Below are 18,650 nucleotides of genomic sequence, written 5' to 3' on the forward strand. Positions count from 1 at the left end.
AGATCTTACTTGTTTAATTTCAAACCTTTCTTTAGACTTATTTCTAATCGTTTAATATTTTTGATGCTGTTGTCCATGATACTTTTAGTTCCATTATCTAATTGTTTTGTAATATATAGAAATACAGTTGACTTTTGTGTATTGACATTCTACCTAGCAACTCTGCTAAATTCACTTAAATCTGTAAGTTTTATTTGTAGACTTTTTTGGATTTTCTAAGTACATAAACATATTGTGTAGGAATGACTTATTTTTCTTTCTTTCCAATCTTCTTTAAAAAAAAACTTATTGTATGGGTTAGGACAAAAATATTCACAATGTTAAAGAGGTAATAGTTATAATTTTATTTATTGTATGCAGGGAGAGAGCATTAAATATTTCACTTGAAATGAAATCATGATGTGTTTGCAACATGACGTGTCTATGACAGATTTCTTTTGTAGATTTATATGCTTTGTCAGATTAAGGAAGTACCTCTGTATTACTAGTTTTAAGAGCTTTTGCTATAAATGCCTGTTTAATTTTGTCAGCTGTCTTCTGCACCTCTTGAGTTGGTTTTTCTTTCTTATTCTGTAACTGTTGGATCACAGTGGATCACTGTTGTTCCAGTTGTTACTTTTATATCATCTTCTAGTGCTCTGAATCTCACTTCTTTCCACCTTTTATTATCAGCAGCCTAAGAATTAAAGTGGTATCCTTTGATTTCCTAGTAATTAATGGAAGTATCTTATTTCCCCCAACCCTCTCTTTCCTCTTCCTACGCTCTCATGTTCTTACTTTACCAGAAAATATTTTTGTATAGTATTCTTCCATCTTCTCAACCCTCATTTTAGTCTTAGATGTGAAATTAAATATATTAAATGCTCACCATCAATCCTTTAGCTGGCTGAAGCTCAACCTCTAGTATAGTCCTCAGAAAATTGGTTTCTGTATATGGTATAAGTATAGACCGAGATACATACACATTTTCCTCAAATAGATGTGCAAGTGATTCAGCACCATTTTTTTTAAAGACTATCTTTTTTCCAATGAATTGTTTTTGTAATTTTGACAAAAATCAGTTCACTATGTAGTGGGTAGTTATATTCAGAACTCTCTTCTGTTTTACTAATCCATATGTCTGTCCTTTCAGAAGACCATACTGTTATAGCTACTGTAACTTTATGATAGGCCTGGAAATAAAAGTGTATGTTTTGAACTGTTGTTCCTGTTCAAAATTGTGGGTATTCTAGTTCCTTTGCTATTTCACATATGTTTCAGGATGTTTGTCAGTTTTCACAGATCTTCCTGGGAATTTGATAGGAAAGGGACTGAATCTAAAAATCCGTGTGGAGAACACTGACACTTTAACAACATTGAATCTTCCAATCCATTAACAGGGCACATTCTTCCAGTATCTAGGTCATTGTTACTCCCCTCTTCATTGCTGTTTTCAGCATTTCATTTGACTTACATTTAATTATTCCATGTTTCTGGTCCTGTCATAAATAGTGGTGCATTTAACCCAAATTTCCCATTGTATATTGCAAGTATGTAAAAACAGATGAGTTTTGAATGTTGATTTTATATTTTGCTATCTTGCTAAATTGACTTGTTATGGTGGTTTTTTTGGGGGGGGGTAAAGTTTTAAAAGGAGTTTCAGTGAAGACGGTCATGCTGTCTTTCAGTATGGTTGTTGTTCCTCCTTTCCAATCTCTATTCTTTTCTCTTTCTTGCCTAATGCAGTCAGCTTAGTCTTCTAGTACAATGTTGAAACACACGGGTGAGAGTGGATATAGTTGACTTGCTCTCAATTTTAGGGGAAGCTATTCATTTTCACCCTTACATTAACTATAGACATTTATCAGATATGCTTCATTAGTTTGAGGAAGTGACTTCCTATTCCTGATTTGCTGTTGTTGTTTTGTTTTAACATTACACATGAGGTTTCTTTTTATTTTTTTTGCTGCATTGAGTCTTTGTTGCTTTGTGCAGCCTCTCTCTAGTTGTAGTGAGTGAGGGTACTCTTCATTGTGGTGTGAGGGCTTCTCATTGCAGTGATTTCTCTTGTTGTGGAGCACAAGCTCTAGGCACATGGGCTTCAGTAGTTGCAGCATGGGGGCTCAGGAGTTGCAGCTCACAGGCTCTGGAGCATGGGCTCAATAGTTGTGCTGCACAGGCTCAGTTGCTCTGCAGCTTGTGGAATCTTCCTGGATCAGGGATCAAACCTGTGTCTCCTGCACGAACAGGCAGATTCTCATCCACTGCACTATCAGGGAAGTCCTGCTGAGGTGTTTTTTTTGTTTGTTTTTTTTAATGAGTGCTGTGGAACTTGAACATACGCTTTTACTACACCTATTGATGAGATCACACGATTTTTTTAGTTATTCAGGTATGAATTAGTGATTGAATTCTGAAATTGAATCAGCTTCCTATTTCCAAGATAAACTCCAATTTATCTTCATATATTACCCTTTACATATTTCAGGAGTAAATTAACTAATATTGAAGATTTTTACATCTGTGTTCATAAAGAACATTTGTAGTATCTTTTACCAAAAAAATTAGAGTAATACTAACTTCATAAAATGAGTTAAGATGTATTTGTCATCTATTTTCTGGAAGAGTTTGTATAGAATTGGTATTACTTCTTTCTTAAATGGTTGATAACAATGACCAGTGAAATGATCTGAGCCTGGATTTTTCTTTGTTGGGAGATTTTAAACTGAATTTAATTTCTTTAATTAATGTAGCACTATTTGGATTACCTTTATTGGTAGTTTCTTTCAAGAATTTAGTCCATTTCATCAAAGTTGTCAAATTTGTGTTATGTGTTGTCTATCCCTTCCTTTTTTTTTTTTTTTGTTCCATTGGTCTCTGGTCTTATCTTTACTGTTTTGTTCCTATTTACACTGGGATCTACTTGCTTTTTTCTTGTTTCTTATGGTGGGACTTTATTGATGTGAGACCCTTATTCTTTTTAAATACAAGCATTCAGTGATATTCTCTCTAGGCATTGCTTTATCGGCATCTCAAAAAAAAAAAACCAATGTTGTATTTTAACTTGTACATGTTTATTTTCCATATTTTTCTTGAAATATCTAGGACTGGAATTGTGTTCATTTCTAAGTGTTTGGGGCTTTTCCTGTTCTTTTTGCAATTGGTTTCTTGTAAAGCTGCATTACAGTCTGAAGACATTTTGTATGATTTCAATTATTTGAAAAGTTTTATAATTAATGTCCCAGGATATAGTCTGTATTGATGAATGCTTCATGTGCAATTGAAAAGAATGTGTATTCTGCTGTCAGATGTTCTAGATGTGTCTACCAAGTGTAGTTTGTTGATGGCATTACCCAGTGCTTCCACAGTCTTATTTTTGGTCTCCAAGTTATGCTACTGAGAAATACATGTTGAAGTGTCCAACTAAACTGGTAAGAGTATATAAAGCTTTGTGTTTGCATGATTTTGATGCTTTAAGTGCCTGCACATATAGAAACATCTTTTTGGTAAAATGATACTTTTCGTTATATAAGGTATCTATATATTCCTGATAATTTCCTTTGCTCTGAATATATGTTTACTCTGCTCTGAATATATATTTACTTCCAGAAAAGGGTGTCAGCTTTTAGACTGGGAAATAGGGTAAGGATGACTCAATCTGATCTGTATTTTAACTAAGGTTTGTTGAAGCTTTTGGTTGATTTACTGCAAAATTGCCTTCAGATATTTTGAGGGCAGATCAATCTGAGCACAGAGATGTAGAGGTCTGCTTGTGCTCACAGTCAAGCTGCCAACTTTCAGAGCTGTACAAAACATCTCCTTGCCTTAAAGCCTGTAGTTTAAGTATTTACCTATAGTTTATTTTGGTTTTTCTAAATAGACAATCACATCTGCACACAATTGGATTTTTGTTTCTGCCCCAAACCCCAATTCCTTACAACTTTTTGTTCTCACATATTGACTAGAACTGCCATTAGATTGCTCAATAAAATTGATGAGCATGCTTTAAATGTTCTTAATTTAAAGGTATACTGCTTAAATTACTGTTTTATCATAAAGTATGACATTTGTCAGTTTTTGGAACACACTACTTGCAAAGGATTTAACTTCTATCTCTAATTTAATAATAATTTAAAATCATCTATGGGAATTATAACCCATCAACTGATTTATCTACACACACTGAGATACTACTCATGGCTTCCCCCCCTCCAGTAGTGATTAATTTTACAAAAAGATTTTTTAATATTAAATCTTGCAAGCATTCTAATATGTTTTAATTACGATCAGATTCAGGTGCACATAACAGAATCAAGTCTCCTCCCAACAACAAAAAAGACTTGGGCAAGACAGTTCACCTCTCTTTTGTGTAAAAAGATGCCCAGACTTGGTAGTCTAGGGTTGGTATAGCAGCTCCATCATTACCAGAGAACCACATCACTCTTCTCTCTCTACTACACTCAAGCAGATGGCTTCCATCCTCAAGAGGAATTCAGGTTCTAGGATGGCTGCTGAGTCTCCCAACATCTGGCACATTGCATATTAAAAAGAAAAGATTAAAGGACACTAGGGGGCTTCTCTCACATGTTTTTCTTCAGAAAAACCTTCACATTATTCCTCAGTAACTTCTATTTCCATTTCATTATTCAGAATTAGCAGCATGATTGCACTTAACTACAAAGAGATGGAAAAATGTAGCCAAGCACATTAACATTATGAAAAATACAGTGATACTGTTGGTAATAAAATATTGGGTTCACTACTAACAGTCTGCTACACTAAATAATGTCATGACTTAACGAAATAAACACTACACATTATTGGATCTATTTATGCTCTAATTCCATTTAGGGTTTTAAAATCTATTACATGTTCACAAATGACTTTGTTGTTTTCCCCCAAAATTTTTAATTCCTGTGAAACACTGTAAAACATCAGAATTATCGTTCCCTTAATGTTCTTGAAAAGTATCAATTATCACTGAAAGTCTCAGGAATCTCTTTCTTTTCTGGGGCTAGGGCAGAGTTAGAGGAACTAGGTAGATTTTCAAGCCAGAGATTCAATTTTTAACTTTTCTTTTTTGCTTACAAAAATCTATTCATTTTTGCTCAGTTTCATTCACCTGGAAAACTTTCCATTTAAGATCAAACCCAATCCAGCAATATCCTTTCACACAGTACTTAATTTACATCTCCAACATCACACTGACATCTCTGGCTTCTACTGGAGGAGGCTGCATGTGAATGTGCCTCACACAACACAGCACCTTTAAAATCTAATAGATCTTGGAGAGTGGGACACAGAATATGTTTACTCTTTATTATGTGTATGCATCTTCCTTGGAACATCAATGACAAAATACATATTCATGATATTTTCTAAGTTTAGGGGATAGACTATAGCAAATATCTGAAATTCTTTCCTTGTGCAAGCCTTCTCTTCCCTTCTGTGAGTCATCATTCTTCACTCCAAGTTTCTTGACTTTGGATCCTGCATAAGGATTAGGCATTCAGAAATCAGTAACTATATCCTTCAAGGAAGAAAGCTTCTTTGGGTAAGCAATGGGATTCCCCACTGAAGGGCACAAAGTAGTGGGTGTTTCAGAAGTAGCTGCAGTTTTAAATCCTCATATTCATCCAAGATAGCCCTAAACTTATTTTCAGGGTTCTAGCTCTTTCCAGATGAATGCTAATACATAAAAGGTAATTGGTGAGGTTATGAAAAAAACTGATTTTGTAAGTAAGCCACTGGTAGAATGACTTTTCACTGCCCTGAATCTACAGCTATACATGCATGCTTCAGCAGCATCCCTTAAAGGTATCATTTAAATGTACTGAGAGGATACCAGATTGCAGGGAGCCAGCTCACGAGATCCCACCCATGACAGAGTCATGAGGAGAAGACCTGACGAGCAGAGCAACTCAGGCCTCAGGGATTCTCGGAAGGCTGCCTCAGCGCTCACCTTAAAGATGATATCTATCTTTCTGATGTTTCCTATAATAAACCTCTTCTTATTTTCTATGACTTAGGCAGAAGGCCTTTCCTGATCTTTTCCCAAAATAGATCAATCTGAAACCTTGATCAACAGGGCCCTCGAATGGTGGCACCCTATTAGATTATCTAGGATATAGAGTATTTTAATCTAAACTTCCCTTGCTAGCATTTTAGTCTGTTTAACCAGTGTGCCTGTGCCTTTGGAGCTAATGTGCATGACTGCTCCTTAACAATAAAACAGTACTGAGAGCCTCCACACAGAAAGCCCCAATGGGCACAGAGCCCTTTGTAGGAAAAAAGGCTTATTAGGAAATACAAGAAATATTGCTTTATAAAACTGTTACTTAGTCTATATTTACTCACTATGTTTTTGCTCTTAAAGTATTTAGCCTATATAATGAAAGTATAATAGTTAGAGACTTATATAAATAGAAGTTTAGCTTTAATACAAATAATAAGACAATTGTTAATTTAGCTGGTGATTTTTGCTAAGAACTGACCTTGGTACTACATTGTTTCAGCCTGCCGTACCATAACTTTATGGGACCACATTCTTTTCCCTTAAGCTCAAGGCATAAGATAGAGTACAGAAAACAAGTTTTACCTTGAAACTCCTGAGTTGATGAATTCTTTCTTTGTCATAATCTGCTGTGCCTGTATTCTTTAAAAAATGTAACTCTGGTACTTTCTGTGCCTGACACAAAAATGTTCTGGCTGATCAACCCTTATCAATAAAAGAGTCACCAGATGTTAGCAGGCCTCCAGGCCAGAAGATGATGTAAACAACTTAAAACTCTTGTAACTAAAATATACAAACGGTATCCTGGTCTCGATAAGGGTCAAGAAACTGCTGACCCATTGATCTGATTTGGCATGACTCTACACTTTACATTTGTTTCTATGTACAACTAAAAATACAAAAGCTGCATTGAGAACAATAAAGTCAGAAGACACTTGGAAACACCAAGACTCGCTGTGTCTTCTCATTCGCATCGCCGATGCTGTCCATCCTGAGGGAATCCTGGACCAGCTGGAGCAGGACTCTGGCACCAGATAGCTCAAATTAAGAGAGAAGTGAACTAGGATTAAGAAGTGACAACAACTAAAGCTATTCTGGGTAATCTATATAGAAGGAATTAATTAATATTTGCAGCAAGATGTTACCTGAGGACAAAAGCTAAGTTTGATTTTCTGTACTAAGGAGTCCATTAAAAATTTAAATTCTGGACTATCTCAGCCAACTCCTGGCAGGGTACCTTGAATGATGATCTGATCATGCATACATTGCATACACTGTCAATTCTCTTAAAGGAAATCAAGGTATTCTAATTAAAGAGGAAAGGACAGATTCCAGATATGCAATCACATGAAATGTGAGCTATACTGATTGTATAACTAAAGAGAGAGCTTTCAGGTCCATTTACAGAGGGTACAAAACAATAGTAAAGGTTTAAAAGTACTGAAATGCATTTATATGCCGTATTATTCTAGTAACAAATTGTATTTTAAAGAAAGATGTTGCCATGCAGAGTAGAAATCCCTGGGAAACAGTATTGTTAGCTAATAAACGTATTTATCAAATGTGGCATCCATAAGAATATGCCAAAGTCCACAAAACATATTTTATAGTACAGAAAGGAAGAAAACACCTAAACATCACTGCAGGTCTTCTGATGTGATCCTTATTGTTATCATGATTATTACATTTACTCATATTAGAAAATCTTTATATTCTATAAAATGTTTATCATTGATAGTTGGATAGTTTCTTACAAGCTTTTCCTAAGAGTCTGGAAGCATAATTTGGATCATAATTTCCCCTGAATTTATAAAGGAAGTTTTTTTTCCAGATGATTCAAAATAATAAACCTTCCTATAGAGGCTTAAAAAACATTCATAGATCTTCACTCATTCAAATTTTTACTTTTTTATTAGAAGCTTGTCATTTCTAGATGAAGAATTTTCCTAACTTTATACCATGGTTTCTCCAACATATAAGCTTTTGATGCCTGCAATACATTCGATTTACAATTTTTCTCATTAAAATCCTAATTCCAATAAATTATGATTTTCAAAGGACTGTATTCTATATTCATTTGCACTATGGAATTAACTCTTTGCAGATGTTAGCATGCTAAGAAATGAGTTTCTGATATTCATTTCATTCATATTGTTCCTCAACTGCACAAACTTAAAGACATGGTACGATTTCCTGCTAAGAACTTTCAGAGGGTTCACTGAATTCATACAGTTCCTGTGTACATTTACTGATTTTGTGTGTGTGTGTGTGTATAAAAAACAGCTTTCTGTGGATTCGTTCCCACATGCCATACATACATGGCGGACAATGAGATGATTCCATTTATAAAGTTTCTCTCCTGTATGAATTTTCTAGGAATTCCTGTGAATTCACTTTTGAAAGAAAGTTTATTATATTTAACTCACCAATATGTTTCTCATCTGCATGAGTTCTCTGATGCATAATGAGTTGTGACTTCCAACAAAAGGCTTTCCCACATTCAGTGCATTTACAGGGCTTCTCTCCAGTATGAGTCCTCTGATGTGCACTGAGAATTGATTTCTGAGAGAAAGTTTTTCCGCACTCACTGCATTCATAGGGTTTCTCCCCTGAATGAGTCCTCTGATGTACAATGAGCTGAGATTTCCTAATGAAGGCTTTTTCACACTCATTGCATTCATAGGGCTTCTCTCTCATGTGCATTCTCTGATGTACAAGGAGCCGTAATTTCCCACTGAAGGATTTCTCACACTGACTGCATTTATAAGGGTTTTCCCCTGCATGAGTTCGCTCATGTACAATGAGTAGTGACTTCCAAATGAACGCTTTCCCACATTTGTGACATTCATATGGTTTCTCTCCTGAATGAGTTCTCATGTGTATAATGAGATATGACTTGCTACTAAAGGCTTTCCCACACTCACTGCACCTATAAGGTTTTTCCCCTGCATGAGTTCGCTGATGTGAGATGAGCTGGTCTTTCCTATTAAAGGCTTTCCCACAATCACTGCATTCATAGGGACTCTCTCCTGTATGAATTCTCTGATGTACAATCAGCTGTGAGTTAAAACTGAAGGATTTCCCGCATTCACTGCATTCATGTGGTTTCTCCCCTGTGTGAGTCCTCGTATGTATGATGAGATAGGACTTGCTCCTAAAAGCTTTCCCACATTCAATGCACCCATAGGGTTTCAATCCTGTGTGACTTCTCTGATGTACAATGAGCTGTGACTTCAAACTGAAGGCTTTTCCACACTGATTACATCCATAGGGTTTTACCCCAGTGTGTGCTCCCTGATGTACAATGAGCTGTGATTTAAAAGTAAAGGATTTCCCACATTCACTACAACCATATGGTTTTTCTCCTGTGTGGGTTCTCTGATGTACAATAAGGTTTGACTTTGTATTAAAGGCTTTCTGACATTCACTACATTCATAGGGCTTCTCTCCTGTATGAGTTCGCTGATGTATCACGAGCTGTGATTTCAAACCAAAAGTTTTCCCACAATCACTGCATTCATAGGGCTTCTCCCCTGCATGAGTTCTCTGGTGTGAAATGAGCTGGTATTTCCGACTGAAGGCTTTCCCACACTCACTGCATTCATAGGGATTCTCCCCTGTGTGAATTCTCTGATGTATAACAAGTTGTGAATTAAAACTGAAGGCTCTCCCACATTCGCAGCATTCATGGAGTTTCTCTCCTGTGTGAGTTCTTTGATGTATAATGAGGTACGACTTGCTCCTAAAAGCTTTCCCACATTCATTGCATCCATAGGGTTTCACTCCTGTGTGACTTCGCTGATGTACAATGAGTTGTGACTTCAAACTGAAAGCTTTTCCACATTGATTACATCCATAGGGTTTGACGCCACTGTGTACTCCCTGGTGTACAATGAGCTGTGACTTGAAAGTAAAAGCTTTCCCACATTCACTACAACTATAAGGTTTCTCTCCTGTGTGAGTTGTCTGATGTACCATGAGGTTAGATTTTGTATTAAAGGCTTTCTGACAATCACTGCATTCATAGGGTTTCTCTCCAGTATGAATTCTTTGATGTATAATGAGCTGTGATTTCAAACCAAAAGCTTTCCCACATTCATGACATCCATAGGGTTTCAGTCCTGAATGAGTTCTCTGGTGGGAAACAAGCTGGTCTCTCCTAGTGAAGACTTTCCTGCATTCACAGCATTCATAGGGATTCTCCTGTGTGTGAATTCTTTGATGTATAACAAGTTGTGAATTGAAACTAAAAGTTTTCTGACAATCACTGCATTCATGTAGGTTCTCTCCTGTGTGAGTTCTCTGATGTGCAGTGAGGTAGGACTTGCTGCTGAAGTCTTTCCCACATCCATCACACTTGTAGGGTTTTGCTTCTTCATGAGTTTCCTGATGCACCACAAGGTTTGACTTGCTGCTGAAGGCCTTCCCACAGGAACTGCATTCAAACGATTTTCCTCCCATATGCATTTGTTGGCAAATAAGCTGTGGCTTTCTGTCGGCAGTTTTTCCAGATTCATTGCTTTCACAGTATTTTATGCCAATAACAGCTTGTTCATGTCTAGAAAGGAAAGATGATTCCCTCAATGCATGAAAGTCACTAGGATTCTTTCCAGCATAATTATTACTGAAACCTATATTACATTTCAAACTCTTTCCATTTGTGACACATTTATGGAGTCTTTGTCTTGAAGAAGCATTATTTGCAGTAATAAGACACAGTTTCCCAAATGCAGTACAGGGATAGCCTTCTGCCATACTTCCCAGCTTGCCTTGATTTTCCTGATGCCATTCCATACAACCATCAATTTCCCAGACTTCGTCTAGAAATGAAAATACTCATATGTTATAAATAGTGACATGATCATAATATAGCATAAAATTGCCTTAAAAATTCCATGTCATGAGGTTTTTCTTAGTTTCTGATATCAGTTCTGAATATAAATAAATCTCAAATGTAAATGTACACAAACTCCTGGGCACCTGCAGAAACAAAACAAATCAAAACATGAAAACAGGCATAGAGATCTGACAATAAATATAGCTTTGAGTTTCAAAATTTTGTATAAGAGCTTCTTTGGAAAGCGCATGGAGTGACTTTCCTGGTGGCCCAGTGGTTAAGAATCAATCTTCCAATGCAAGGGATGCTGATTTGATTCCTGGTTGTGGAACTAAGATCCCACATACTGCAGGGCAACTAAAACTGTGTGTTCCAACTGAATGCCACAATGAAGACTCAGTGCAGCCAAAATTTAAAAAAAAAAAAAAAGAAAAAGAAAGAAAGTACAAGGAAAAAGTGAGCAAAATGAAAATTTTCATTTCTCAGAGCATGGGGGTAGATACTGCCCTAGGTGGGAATTGATGTTTGGGAACACTTATAATTTGGAGGTTTGTGTACAAATGAATAAGGGTTCAGATTTAGGTTGTAGAGAAACCTGGTATGAGGGATTAAGACCCTGTGATGTTGCTTCTTCAAAGCTGACCTTCTGTTGTGTTCTCTCAATGCCCTGCTCTATCCTTCACCTTGTTACTCTGGTATACCTATTAACAGGTCAACTCTACCCATTCTCTCTTCTATTCAACCTCCAAATATTTGTCATTGTGCATAAGAACTCAGACCTGTGGCTGGATCTTCATCTATTTTGTATTTTTGGAATTTGGTGGGGGGAGGGCGTAGTTAATGTTTAAACAGCATCCGTTCACCTTGCCTCTCTGCTTTTCATTCTCCTCAGAGGAAAAAAGTTTTGTCTCTTAGCTCTTTCTTATGGTATTTTCCTCCGTGTTTTCTAAATAACAGCCTATTCTGTTATACTTGATTTTCTCCTCATTACTCAGTGTGTAGGGTAGAGATTTAATTCCTTTCATCTTCCTCCCTTAATATTCCCCATGATATACACACTCTCTTCCCATACCTGCACCATCCTAATCAAGCTATTTCATACTTTTCCTTAAATCAGTCTTCAGGTTTTACATCTTCACAACCATGTAATTTCTGTTCACAGGTAAATCATGCAAGTGTACCATGGTTAGTTTTCGTTCATAAATCATTTTTTCTCTTGAGTTGTTTTACTTAGCTGCCAAGTTTTCTCTGTTATTATTCACGAATTTAGAATTTACCCACCTTCCCCCAGACTCCTCTTCACATGTCTAAATAAATATTCTTTTGGTGCAGTTCAGTTCAGTCGCGTCCGACTCTTTGCGATCCCATGAACTGCAGCACTGCAGGCCTCCCTGTCCATCACCAACTCCCAGAGCTTGCTCAAACTCATGTCTATTGAGTCGGTGATGCCATCCAACCATCTCATCCTGTCATCTCCTTCTCCTCCTGCTTTCAATCTTTCCCAGCATCAGAGTCTTTTGCAATGAGTCAGTTCTTCGCATCAGGTGGCCAAAATATTGGAGTTTCAGCTTCAGCATCAGTCCTTCCAATGAATATTCAGGACTTATTTTCTTTAGGATTGACTGGTTTGATTTCCCTGCAGTCCAAGGGACTCTCAAGAGTCTTCTCCAACACCACGGTTCAAAAGCATCAATTCTTCTGCACTCAGCTTTCTTTATAGACCAACTCTCACATCCATACATGACTACTGGAAAAACCATAGCCTTGACTAGATGGACCTTTGTGGGCAAAATAAGTATCTCTGCTTTTTAATATGCTGTCTAAGTTTGTCACAGCTTTTCTCCAAAGGAGCAAGCGTCTTTTAATTTTATGGCTGCATTCACCATCTGCAGTGATTTTGAAGCTCCCCAAAATCAAGTATGTCACTGTTCCCACTGTTTCCCCATCTATTTGCCATGAAGTGATGGGACTGGATGCCGTGATCTTAGTCTTTTAAATGTTGAGTTTTAAGCCAACTTTTTCACTCTCCTCTTTCACTTTCATCAAGAGGCTCTTTAGTTCTTCACTTTCTGCCATAAGGGTGGTGTCATCTGCATATCTGAGGTTATGGATATTTCTCCCGGAAATCTTGATTCCAGCTTGTGCTTCATCCAGCCTGGCATTTTGCATGATATACTCTGCATATAAGCTAAATAAGCAGCATGAAAATATACAGCCTTGATGTACTCCTTTCCCAATTTGGAACCAGTCCATTGTTCCATGTCCAGTTCTAACTGTTGCTTCTTGACCTGCATACAGATTTCTCACGAGGCAGGTCAGGTGGTCTGGTATTCCCATTTCTTTAAGAATTTTCCATAGTTTGTTGTGATCCACACAGTCAAAGGCTTTGGCATAGTCAATAAAGCAGAAGTAGATGTTTTTCTGGAACTCTCTTGCTTTTTCAACGATCCAACAGATGTTGGCAATTTGATCTCTGGTTCCTCTTCCTTTTCTAAATCCAGCTTGAACATCTGGAAGTTCATGGTTCATGTACTGTTGAAGCCTAGCTTGGAGCATTTGGAGCATTACCTTGCTAGCATTTGAAATGAGTGTGGATAACTTTAGAGATCACCAGACTGTGAAGAATCACTACCAGCTCTGATTAGAAACAAGGATCTAGACTTGCACTAATACAGTGTAAGAATGAAAAGAGGGGTGGATACAGTATTTTTGAAAATGGATAGGTGGAAAGAAGGGTGTGACGGGATGCTGCCTCACCAAAAAGGAAGATGAAGGTGGACAGTGCTGCCTAGCTGACAGTTCTGCTGCCCTTCTCCTGGCTGGCAGAAACCTGATTTTATGTCCTACCTCCATCCATAAGGCCATGTGCTTCAGGTGGGAAACTGGAGACCCATCTCCATACTCCCTGCCGAAGGGAAAGCATGATTTATCTGAGCCAACAGTGATGGCTTACCATTTCCCTTGCCAGTCTTTTTTACACAGGGTATGTGATAAAAATCTAGCCTACTGAACATGGTTAAGCCTGCTGGGGCTTCCTGAAATAGATTTTAATGTCTGATAAAAAGGGCCACGTGGGAAGGAACAGTATTTATTCCACAGGTCACTGGTACATTTGCAGGTATTGGCTGGAACTGTCATAGCCATCTGATGACTATGAGGGAGAAAATTTGAGGAAAATACATAGTTAGAATAGCAAGAAAGGGGTAGACCTGTGGCAATTTAGTGAGTCAATCACTTAGTCATCCCTAGAGCTGACCCACTTTAGGACATTTTGTAATGTGTGATAATGAATCACTTCATCTTATACGTTGATTTAATTAAAAATTTCAGCTGAAACAATTCTAATATTAGGAAGATTAACTTTATTTAGTAAGGGTGTGAAAGTCACATGAAGTGAGATAAAGAGATAAAGCTGCTTAAATGCATAATGAGATGAGTCTACTACCTCAGAAAAGTAAGAAGGAAGCTGAGAATACCAGAGAAGAGATAATGAGCAAAAGATGGTTACAAATGACCTAAAAGTACAAACACAAAGAGAACATAATGTCAGACCTCACACTGATTCTGAGTAAGGAGGAAAAGATCTAAATGTTCTGGTCACTCACCTAAATGGCCCTGACTTGGACTTTGCATCATCCACAGCTCTTCTTGTTCCAACTGGAAAATGATACTGGGTTTGGTGTATTGATATCCTGTGAATGGAAAATTACGGACAATCTGGATCAAGACTGCCTAGGACCCAGGGATTCAGAAAAACTGGGAAAATTTAGTTTAGAGGTGACATGATGAAGCTGCCCTTTTGCACTCTAACAAAGTAAACACCATTCAACCAGCATATTCTGATGCCAAAGGAAGAATAAGAAAACCTGGCCTCTAAGTATAAGCCCCAAATCACCCAGTATTTTATAAAAGTGCCAGTTTTCAGCCACCAAGTAGAGGAAGCCTGGAGATTACACACATTCCTTTCAAGGGGGCAGTACCTACCCAGAGACACCAGGTTTCCATAGTTCTCCAACATCACACTCCTGTACAGGTGCTTCTGAGCTGAGTCCAGCAGCTGCCACTCTTCCCAGGTAAAGTCCACAAACACATCCATGAATGACAACGGTCCCTGAAATAGCAGATTCCTATTCAATCTCAAATCATTTTACTAAGTTTGTCACAAAAGCCAGCCAAGGCTGTCCATTATTTATATTCTTTAATATTTTGGGAGAAAAGCAAAATTTATTGAAAATATGCCATCAATATGCATTAAATCAGTTAACCTTTCATTGAACACATGAGAACACCATGTGTCAGGTATTCAACCCAGTGCAGGTAATATAAAACGGAGGAAAGGCAGTCCTGCCTGCAAGAAGTGTTCAGCATTGTAGAGAAATACAAAGGTTAAATACGTAAAAATGTAACAGGGAGTCAAAGATGCTAAGACAAAAGAACATGTGGAGAACATGGGCATAAGGGAGGAATACAGTTGGCTGAGTCCATGAGAGGGGACTAAAGGAGCCACCACTGAAGAAAGATATGTCAAAATTTGGTGGAATAAAGGCAAGAGCTGTAAGTAGCAGCTACTTTGTGGGGCAACAGATCTGAGCATGATGATACACAGATGGCAAAGCAGCACATGAAAAGGTGCTCAACATCATGTATCATTAGGGAACTACAAATTAAAACAGTGAGACTGCATTACATATCTAGAATGGCTAAAATTTTCAAAAATGGGCAACAACGAATTTGAAAATGAAATTTTAAATTTGATGAAAGACATGGATATAAACATCCAAGAAGTTCAACAAACTCCAAAAATGATGAAACCTTAAAGAAACGTATACACTCAAATTTTCAATAGACAAACACAAAGAGAGAAAGAACCTTGAAAGTATCAAGAAAGAAATGATTTGTTTCACACAAGAGCTCCTCAGTAACATTGTAAGCAGATTTCTCATCAGAGAAGAGAGACCAAAAAGACTATGAACCCATATATTCAAAGAGCTAAAAGAAAAAAAACAAAAAACTATCAGTCAAGAATTCTGTATGTGAAAAAATCATGCTTCAACAGTGAGGTAGAAATGAATACATCTCCAGAAAAACAAAAGGTAGTTTGCTACCACTAGAGCTGTTTGGAAAGAAATGTTCAAAGGAGTCCTGCAGGTGAAATGAAACCACACTACTCAATAACTTGAAGCTGTTTTGAAGAAATAAAGATCTGAACAAAGGTAAATACCTGTGTAATCATTAATGGTAGTATTATTTTAACTTTGATTTGTAACTCTACATTTTGTTCTCTATATACTTATAAGAGACTAATGCATTTGAAATAATTGTTAGTTTATGTTTTGGGGCACACAATGTATAAACATGTGACATCAACAACCAAAAGGAGTTGGGACAGACCGGTAAAGGAGCAGTGTTTGTATGTCACTGAAGTTAAGCTGGCATAAATTCAAATCAGAATGCTATAACTTTAGGAAGCTTATTAAAAAGATTATACACCATGACAAATGGGATTTATTCTTGGAATGCAAGAATGGTTCAACATTGGAAAACTGCTCAGTGTAATACATCACATTAACAGAATGAAGTTAAAAAAATGATTATCTCAAAGAAGATTATCTCAGTTGAAGCCCTGACAAAATTCCACTCTTTCATGATAAAAACACTCAGTGAAGTAGGAACAGAAGGAAAGTATTTCAACATAATAAAAGTCATATCTTAAAATCCCACAGTGAATATCATACTCAATGGTGAAAGACAAAGCTTTTCTTCTAAGGTCAGGAATGAGGAACCAATGCCTGCTTTCACCACTTCTATTCAACACAGCACTGGAAGTTCTAGTCAGAGGAACGGGGCAAGAAAAAGAAATAACAGGGATCCAAATTAGAAACAGAGTAAAATTATTTCTCTGTTCATGGACAATATCATCCTATACGTAGAAAACGTTAAGGATTCCACACACATACACACACACAGAAAACCTAGTTAGAATAAATGAATTCAGCAAATAACAGGACACAAAGTCACCCACCAAAATGAGCTGTGTTTGTATGCACTAACAATGATCAAGCAGAAAAGCAAATTATAAAAATGATTGCATTTATAACAGCATCATAAAGTAGTAATAATTTGGACTTCCCTGGTGGTACAGTGGATAGGAATCTGCCTTTCAATGCAGGGGACACTGGTTCAATTTCTGGTCTGAAAAGATTCTATATGCTGTGGGCAACTAAAGCTCATGTGCTACAACTAATGAGTCTGTGCTCTAGGGCCCGAGACACAACTAATGAGCTCCTGTGCCACAACTACTGAAGCCAGAGCAACCTAGAGCCCACACACTCTAACTACGGAAGTCACACAGCTAGAGCCCGTGCTCTGTAACAAGAGAAGCCACAGCAATGAGAAGCCTGTGCACTGCAACGAAGCGTAGCCTGCGCACTCTCTGCAACTAGAGAAAGCCCAAGCGCAGCAACAAAGAACCAGTGCAACCAAAAATAAATAAATAAATAAATTTTTAAAAGAAGTAATAACTTAATCTAGGAAGTAAATGACTTGCAAAATGAAAACTAAAAACCTTGTTAAAAGAAATGAGACATAAATAAACAGAAACATACTTTATGTTCCTTAATAATATGTTAGTAGTATCCAAAGTGATCTACATATTCAATGCAATCCCTAATAAAATTTCAATGCTATTTTTCCCAGAAATAGAAAAATCCATCCTAAAATGTATTAAAAAGCTCAAATGACCTTGAATAGACAAAACAATCTTGAAAAAGAACAAAGTTGGAGGACTCATACTTCCTAATTTCAAAACTTAGTAGAAAACTAGTAACCAAAATAATGTGATACTGGCATAAAGACTGAAAGACTGACATACAACATGGTATTTGCATGGAGGTAACAATGGAATAGAAGAGAGTCCAGAAACAAACCCTTGCATATATGGTTAAATGATTGTTGACAATGGTTCCAAGACCATTCATGGGGAAAGAAAAGTCTTTCCACTAAATGATGCTGGGAAAACTGGATATCCACATGAAAAAAATGAAGTTGGACCCTTATCTAATACCATATATAAAAACAAACTCAAAACAGATCAAAGACCTAAATGTAAAATCTAAAACTATGTAAAACTCCTCAGAGGAAAACATAGCAACAAAAGCTTCCCGATGTTAGATTTGACAATGCTTTCTTGATTATGACAAAAGCACAAGCAACAAAAGAAAACACCAATCAATTGGACTTCATGAAAATTTAAAAATTCTTTCCATCAAAACACAACATCAACATTGTAAAAAGGCAACTCCCAAAATGGGAGAAAGTATCTGCAAGTAACATATTTTATAAGGGGTTAGTATCCAGAATACATAAAGAACTAAAACTCAACAACGAAAAAAATTCTTCAAAAGTGATCCAAGGATGTAAATAGACATTTTCCCAAGGAAGATACAAATGGCCAATAAACACATGAAGATGGTGAACATCACTAATCATAAGGAAAATGCAAATCAAAACTATAATGCAATTTGTCTTACACCCATTAGGATGGCTCTCAAATACCATGAAAATAACAAGGGCTGGCAAGGATATGGATTAACTGGAACCCTTGCACAAGGCTGGTGGGGATATAACATGGTGTAATTGCTGTGGAAAACAGTTTGATGGCTCCTCAAAAAATTAAACATTAGAATTACCATATGGTCCTGGAACTCCAATTCTGGGTATATCTCCAAAGGAAAAAGAAAGCAGAGTCTTAAGGAGATATTTGTACATCCATGCTTGTACCAGCATTTTCATTCACAGAGGCTCAAACATGAAAGTAATTCA

The 18,650-nt window shown here is 37.0% G+C and overlaps 1 protein-coding gene across 8 annotated transcripts in view; it reads right to left on the minus strand.

The window, feature by feature from the left end:
• Positions 1-18,650, minus strand: part of LOC145527081 (uncharacterized) — a 39,531-nt gene that overhangs the window by 938 nt on the left and 19,943 nt on the right. For 3 of the 8 annotated variants that reach the window (XR_014069456.1, XR_014069457.1, XR_014069458.1), the window contains exons 4-8: positions 14,814-14,940; positions 14,435-14,521; positions 8,419-10,812; positions 6,578-7,030; positions 5,051-5,469 (exon numbers count right to left, since the gene is read on the minus strand). Coding sequence is in view for 5 of the 8 variants with exons in the window: in XM_081544496.1 (XP_081400622.1) it covers positions 5,327-5,469; positions 8,419-10,812; positions 14,435-14,521; positions 14,814-14,940 (2,751 nt within the window). In the remaining 3 variants the exon portion in view is untranslated. Of the gene's footprint in view, positions 1-5,050; positions 7,031-7,884; positions 10,813-14,434; positions 14,522-14,813; positions 14,941-18,650 lie in introns of those variants that run through there. The other 5 variants (XM_081544496.1, XM_081544492.1, XM_081544494.1 and 2 more) reach the window with 4 other exon arrangements.

This window comes from Giraffa tippelskirchi, chromosome 11 (genome assembly GCF_054371585.1).
Source record: "Giraffa tippelskirchi isolate mGirTip1 chromosome 11, T2T-mGirTip1v1.2.pri, whole genome shotgun sequence".
NCBI classification, from domain to species: domain Eukaryota; kingdom Metazoa; phylum Chordata; class Mammalia; order Artiodactyla; family Giraffidae; genus Giraffa; species Giraffa tippelskirchi.